The 7989-nt window shown below is 41.2% G+C and overlaps 1 protein-coding gene across 1 annotated transcript in view; it reads right to left on the reverse strand.

The window, feature by feature from the left end:
• LAMA3 (laminin subunit alpha 3) overlaps positions 1-7989 on the reverse strand; it is a 268035-nt gene that overhangs the window by 195478 nt on the left and 64568 nt on the right. Inside the window, exons 3-6 of the mRNA XM_034996262.1 lie at positions 5453-5570; positions 4613-4731; positions 3159-3329; positions 328-419 (exon numbers count right to left, since the gene is read on the reverse strand). Of these exons, the coding sequence (XP_034852153.1) occupies positions 328-419; positions 3159-3329; positions 4613-4731; positions 5453-5570 (500 nt within the window). The remainder of the gene's footprint in view (positions 1-327; positions 420-3158; positions 3330-4612; positions 4732-5452; positions 5571-7989) is intronic.

Here is a 7989-nt window from a genome sequence, read left to right on the forward strand (position 1 = left end):
TTTTTTTCTCTTGCTAACTCTAATCAATTATTCATGGATGCCTGGGGCACCGTCTGGGGATGGGGTTCGGGAGGATTTGGTGGCTTCATCCTAGATCATCCATAGAGCACTGTGATTGATTAGCCATGTCTGCTATGGGCTGGTTGGGGCATGTAGAAGCAAGTGCAGGGCCAGAGGCGGGGAGAAACATACACATCATTTATTTCTTGACAATGAAACATTCCTATTGAGGGCAAGAACTTAGAAATATTTAATGGGATGCAAACATTTACTGAAACAATGAGACTTATTCACAGCAAGGCTAAAAAATGTATACAGTGTACTTACAATTTTTCAGGATTGTTTGCATTGCACTTTTGGGCATGGCCATTGCAAACACATCGCCCACCAATGCTGATATCCTTTATGCTGTAATAATACTATATAACAGAAGACACAAGTGTCAGTTTTACTGAAGAACAACAAACTTTGCTTTACTAATCTGTAACTCACATTTGTATTGACCCTCTCCCCTTTCATCCTGTATTCTTGAGCCTACCTTAACACAAAAGGGAGCAGCATTTGGGTGTAACTTCTCTTACAAAAGGAATGCATTCCTCAATCAAATGTAATAGCATACTGCCAAATTTGTGCATTTTAAAAAAGTCAAATGCTTTAAATGCATGGAAGGAAATTGCCTTGGAAAACAGGCATGCCCTATAGCCTTTTGGAATAGGATTAAGTGATTCCCAGACTACTTTTTTAATGTAAGTCTGGGTTTCATAAGTCGAACATATTTATTTACCAAAAATAAATTTTTATATCAAATTTTGCCTACTACATGCAGGCTCAAGGAAGGGAGAAAATATTTACAAAGACAGAGCAGATACAGTGCCGAGACTGGCAGGGTCCACCAGCAGTTGTAGAAGCCTTGCTAGCTCAAGGTTAATAAGGCCAAAGGCACAGTTCAAGCTCCAAAGGGCCAGACAGAGCGAGCTTCAGACTCAGCTGAGGAACAGCCCCTACACCAGGCCACAGCTATGGGAAACCAAGTCATCCACCAGGCACATCTCCAGTCCGTTGGAGACGTCCCCACTAGCAACAGCAGGTGCCAGCATCCATCAGCAACCTTACTTCTCAGACTCGGCAGGAGAAGCGCAGAACCCAGAGAGAAATTTGGGGGGTGTAGAAGGATCTTTCTCATGAGGTCGTGCTGCCAATGAGAATACCTGTCAGCGAGGAAGTCTTCGAACTCACAAGGACAAGAAGGTTTTTGTATCTTTTTGTGGTTGCTGTTGCATCCGTCACCTTAAAGCACTCTAGTCCCTCAACGTAAGTGCTCTGTTCTGATTTCCACACTAAAAACTGTTGGAGTCTAAGCGTCCTGACAACGTCTTACTTAGTCTGAAGACATTAACCACCCCTCTTGTTAAAGATTTTATTTATTTATTTGAGAGAGAGAGAAAGAGAGCGGGCACGAGCAGGGAGGAGGGGCAGGCAGAGGGAGAAGCAGACTCCGCACTGAGCAGGGAGCCCGACATGGGGCTTGATCCCAGGACCCTGGGATCATGACCTGAGCTGAAGGTAGATGCTTAACGAACTGAGCCACCCACCGCCCAACAAACCCTCTTGTTAATATGGATAAATTCAGTATTAGAGGACTTTGTATAACAAGTTAACCCTAGAAGCTCTCATGCTGATCACCATAGAAGTTTCTCCTGCGCATTGTATTAAGGACAGCAGCGGCAGAAAGAGAGAGAGAGCACTCAGACTTCATCCCAGCAGCACACAGGGTGTGACAGGACAGCTAGTATGCTGTTCCTTCCCTTAAAGAAGCCACCAAATTGGGATGAGGGGTCTCCAGATAATATGTGAGATGAGCCCCATAAAAACTTACTTCATAGAGAAGACTACATTCACCTAAGTGAAAAATATACATACATACAAGTACAAATCTTGTAACCGCCCCCTCCCAAAAAACAACGAAAGGAAAAAAAAGATGGTGAGGTACATTTGTGGCAAGGCTCTGAAATACCTGGGGAATGGAAACCCAGTCTGGCTACAGTTTACCAGAAAGCCCAGCACTCCCCTATAAATTTCATTCTGGGATCCAAGGTAGTCACCACCTACAGTAGCCCAGAGAGAGCTAAAGGGGCAGACAATGCAGACGACAAGCCACCTACACCCAAGATGACTGGCCTTTCTGGAAAATGCTCAAAACTGTAGTAAAACCTGCTTTTCTCTTTGCCTTCCTCTTACAGCTCTCTGATATCACCTACAGAAGAAGCCAAACTCTATAAGGTACACTGGGCATCTTCTATTCACCCTTCCTGGTCCACTCTCCAGGACCCTCTTTCTCTTTCTCTTTCTGCCCTTTGCTCAGGGGTTGAACTTTATGGGCTGCAACAGGATCTCTTGCCCACTGGCTTCCCATTGGGTTTGGCCAAATGGGAGGCACCAGCAGGAGATTAGAGATTAGGAGAAGAGTGAGTTTAAGACATTTATTCTGCTGGCTCCCCCTCTGCCCAGGAGACAGGGTCTCCTGTCAGAAGACTGTCCTGATACTGAGGGTGACAGATGTTCACCCAATGCAGTAGACAGCACTGGTGTTCACCAATACCTATGTGTCCTCCACTGTGGTGACATTACATTACCCAGCCTCCTGCACAGAGGTGGGCCTACACCGCCAATTCCTGCCAGTGGAGGTGACCTGTGTGGTCAGGAGCAGGCGGGTCTTCTCTAGGCTCTCATTCCTTCCTCATCTACTGACCATGTACAGGGGATATAGAGGAGAACTCTGAGGTCCCACAGGATGGCTGCACCTCTAGAGAGAAAGAGCCTGGTCCCCTGAATGACCACATAGAACTGATCCCACCTGCTAACCCACACTGGACTGCGACATGAGCAAGAAATCGACCTTTTATTTTGTTAAGGCTCTGAGACTTGGGGATTATTTGTTATAATAGCAGTAATATAATAACACATCTTTGCCTTTCATCCTCTTTGAATATCATAATTTTTCTTCAACAACCTTCAAAATTACATCTAGTATTTCATACAAGAACAACTCCTATGCCTATACCATTACTGGCCATAAAGATTACTTGAAAGGCAATGAATTTGATAAGCAAAAATAAGTTTAAAAAGCTGCTCTGTAGGCATGTAGAAACACTACTCACCCGCCGAGTGACAGTTGGATCTCTCTGTGCTTTGGAAATGAGGTGTCCAAGAAGGGTATTGGTTCGGAGAAAACACAGGCGGATGTTTGTAGCTTTGGTGAACTCCCTCAGGGTGTGAGAGAAAGTAAAATTTTTTGCACCTGGTCGACCATTTATCAAGGACACCACAACCTAAAATAACCACACAACACACACACAGGAGGAAAAAAGTCCCTTCATGAAAATATAGCCACAAGTAACTAAAAATAACTCACATGCCCGGAAGCACTTGGTTTCTTTGAGCCATTAGATGTTTGTAGGTGGTCTTGGATCTTGTTTATGTCTAAAAATATCATTGCTAGTTCTGTCTTCCCTTCTCGTTCCTAGTTCCAAATTCTGGCAATCTCTCTGTAAAACCTGGGCTCTCAAAAAATGTTATTTCATTTTCAAACCCTTTGTTCTATCAGTGTAGTTATGGTGTTGTAATACTATGAAATGTTGAAAATATAATGTTAAAATCTATAAATATAAGAAAACAACTTTTGGTTACATCAAAGAAACAAAGCTAAAGTTATCTAAAAACCTAAATGAGGTTGAAGAAAAGAAGTCTCTTGATATAGAGTTGACCGTGGAGAAGACAAAAAAAGATCTGTACAAAACCCAGGTTTTGTTTTAATGCTTTAAGTGATGAAGTCCAAGTGCCAAACAATTAGAGACACTCATCAATCACTGGAAGGTACTGGATAGAGCTGCTCAAGAAAGTTCTCCCCACCTAAAACAGGGAGACTGACACCCTTAAAGAAGTTCATTTGAAACTCACTTCATGCTCATGATGGCCTCACAACTTCCATGGAATTCTTCTCCAATTTTCCCCATTCTGTTTTCCCATGTCCCATAACCATAGCCTAGCCAATTGTACCAGAACCAAATGCAACCCCAAAGGGACAGCAAGTCTTTTCTCCCTTACAGATGATGCCCACCCTGCCCGGAGGGACCAGGGATTTGTGCTATCACCTACCCCTCATCTCCTCATCCTTACGGGGGATATGTATTTGTGAAGCAGTGGGAGGAAGCTTCACCTCAATCACCAGTAGCCCACTTTCTAAACATTCCAACAGAAAAGACAGTTCAAGACCTATGGGCCTTGAATCCAGAACCCTGACTTCCAGAAAAGAAGTTGAGACCTCAAATAGAATTTCCGATGTCAATTATGCCTCAATTTAAAAAAATAAAATAAATAAAAATTAATTAATTAATTAATTAATTAATTAATTAATTAAAAATTTAACAGAATTTCCAACCCAACTCATTCTGGGAGTCTTTGATGTGATTCCTTTACTAGTTAGTTCCAAGTTCTGGTTTCTATTGTGATCTATCTTAGATCTTGAAAGTGCAAGTTTCACAATTATGCAAAATTTTATATCCTCGTGTTGATTTCTGAGTCTCATCTCTCCCTTTCCCCCATATCAGCTTACCTCACCATTTTCCAAAGGTACAATCCGGGAATATTCAGTAGTACAAAGTACATCGTCATCTTGGGTAATAGCCATATTTGCCTCCTGCCCAAATTGTTCCAAACAATCTACTTTAGAGTCTAGGAAGAAAACATTTTAACACTATAAAGTAAAATATTATCATCTTGTCATAAATCTTTTAAGGAACCTTATGTTTCCTTAAGAAAATACATCAGAAGGAAAGAACAGAGAAGAATTTAAGATTTTTAGACAAACGTTAAGAATAAAGTTTTAATTCATGAAAGAAAATACCAAGCCATTTTAGGCCACTTACTTTCAATAGCAATGTTTGGAGATGTGGTTCTAACCCCCCCCCCCCATTAGGCAAATTTACCCTCTAAGGAGCATTTATGGAAAGCCCAGTGCCTTTGTAGGCAAAACTCCCATCACCTCAATTCATCATAGGGTTCAGAGACACTGACATTCTTCATTAGTTGAAGATGACAGGGTCAAGGTAAATAATGTGAAATGCAGGATCCATAAAGATGGAACTTAGTCCCTAATTCTACATAAAAGGAAAAGGACTAGAGCTATGGCCCAGTTACAGGTACCCCGCTTCTTCCTAAATAGTGGCAACAACTGTTACCATAAAAGGTATTTCAACTTCAGTTCTGCATGTGTATCCTTGGAATTAATGCACACGGGCTTGAGAAATAGGGATGTTCTGAGAGTAACCTAGAGAGTTAAAATTGGCCAGTCCTTAATCTGCCAAACTGAGAGACTAATTTTCCAGTTAAATCCAGTGTTGATCTGTTGCAAATAATTAAAGCCCTGCATAGCATGGCAAGCAAGATTACTTACGAGCAAAATATTGCCAAGGTGAGTAGGTGCTTCCAAAGTCTACAGATCTTTCTAAGACCCAAAGATCAGGGCGAGGAGAATTTGCAAATTTGATGATAAGATAGGCCACATGGAAAAGCTGTTAAAGCAAAGGAGATACAGTTATTAAAGTCGCCTCGTCTATCTGCAACCTTGACCATCTTTACATGATGCTGATCTGAAGGCAACAAGCATCTATCCACCCCTCTCCCAAGATCCAGATTCTATTTCTAACTGCCTATTGGACAACTCTCTTTGGGTGCAGACTCTCAAGCTTACCATGTTCAAAACCAAATAATCACTTTTCTTTCTCCTCCAGATCTATTCATTAACCTTTGTCACATCTTAATCATTATACCCTTGATTTTTAACCAACCTACAGAGCATCTTAAAGTCTGTATCTTCGAGAAATCTGATTTTGAGCAACAAGCATCATGTGCTAAGCCTTCCCAGGACCAAAAGCCAAGAGTGTCTCCTGGGAGTGTCATAGCCGTTGGTTGGATCCAGGTCTTAGAGAGCTCACAGCTGCAGAACTGAGAGCAGAGCAGCTATTCGGTAGAGTGATAGCACCTCCTTCCCCTGCACCATCTCCACTGTCTCCTTTTATCCTGATTATTCTCCCTCTTTTTAATTTTCTCGTTCATCCTGATCACTCTTTTGCCCATGGCCAAGACAGTACAGAAGTATGGAAGAGACAAGGGGAGACTTTGGTCCCTTCTTCACCATACCACTCATGAATCCCAGCATGTCTCCCACAGTGGACCCCAGGAGCTCCTACCCCTTCCCTCAAGAGTTATCTGGCTTGGATTTTGAAACCTGAGAGTCTATATATTTCCCAAAGATCCTGGTATGACAACAAATACAGGTGTTAAATGTGTTAACGTGTTAATGAGTGAGGATTATCTCTACCCCCACATTCTCTCCACCTCCCACATTCCCTGACCCCAAGTAACAGATCCAACAGTGACTTTCAGAAGAGGACGCCCCCACCTTATTAACTAGCCCAGTAGAGCCATTTGGACGATGAGCGCATCTCGTTAGAGAGGCAGTACTCAGATTCTGTGAGATCCTTTCATTTCTTGGGGAAAAAAATAAGGGAGTTTCCTCTCCATATTTTTTACATACCATAATATGGTAAGAGTCATATATTTAAAAAAATAAATTCTGAGAACTAGTAGCTACTTGTAAATGTTCCAAACCTGGTACTAGAAGCCAAAATCTCTGGGACAATGATTCTCAAATTTTAGTCTCAGGACCCCTTCACACTTGTAATAGTAATTGAGAACCTCTAAAAGCTTTTGTTTATGTGGATTATATCTGTTGGTATGTGTCTATATTAAATATAAAAGTTGAGAAAATTTAAAAATATGTATTACTAATTCACTTAAAATAATAATAAACCCATCTGTTTAAACATAAACACCATATTTTTGTGAAAAATTACTATATTTTCCAAAACTTAAAAATTGTACAGAGAATAGTGGCTTTACTTTACATCTTTAAAGTTTCTTTAAAAGTGTGCATTGATAAAGACAGTTGGATTCTCCTATCTGCTTCTGCATTTAATTTGTTGTGACATATTGTTTTGATTGAAGTATTTAAAGAAAATCTGGCATCACATAGATCTGTTATGGGGAAAAGGAGAATCTCAAAGCTTGTAGACCTCCTGAAAGGTCTTGGGTACCTCAATGGGTTCTCAACCACACTTTGAGAACCAGTAGTCTTGGTCACAGAGGTTCCTCTTTGCTCTAAGAAGCCCCTTGGCTTATTCTCTGCAGAAGGAAGAACTGTCACACCAATTACTGAAAAAGTTCAGCCAGTTCTATCCCAGTCAAACACTGGCTCTTTGATCTTGAGGAAAAACCTCTCCCTGGGCTCAGATTAATGTTCCCAGATTGTTTACCAATCCTTGGAAAAAATGATCCAACCTCATGGAGAAAATCTAATTAGGAATTGTAAGGTAGTCTGAAAACCATAAGGCAATACTAAAGGTAGGAGAAATAATTTCCAAAAGACACATACCATTATCACATAGTGAAGGAATTCATAGGAAATCCCAGAACTCCAAATTTGGAAAAATCAGAACAAATGTATTTTCCTGAAAACTGTTTGCATATCTCCACATCAAAATAAGGCCACCTTTAGATATGAGTAAGATAGAATACAAAGGAAACATTTTTGGATACAGGAATCATTCAAAGCAGTCTTAACCTCTTCCATCAAAATTCTACAATCATAGCATACACACAGACCCCAAAAAACCTATTTACCTAATAGTTTATGATTTAGGGGCACCTGGGTGGCTCAGTTGGTTAAGTGACTGCCTTTGGCTCAGGTCATGATCCTGGAGTCTTGGGATCGAGCCCCGCATCAGGCTGCCTGCTCAGCGGGGAGTCTGCTTCTCCCTCTGACCCTCCCCCTCTCATGTGCGCTCTTTCTCTCTCTCTCATTCTCACTCTTTCAAATAAATAGATAGATAGATAGATAGATAGATAGATAGATAGATAGATAGATAGATA

This window comes from Mirounga leonina, unplaced genomic scaffold (genome assembly GCF_011800145.1).
Source record: "Mirounga leonina isolate KUSES-001 unplaced genomic scaffold, KU_Mleo_1.0 Mir_93, whole genome shotgun sequence".
Taxonomy (NCBI): domain Eukaryota; kingdom Metazoa; phylum Chordata; class Mammalia; order Carnivora; family Phocidae; genus Mirounga; species Mirounga leonina.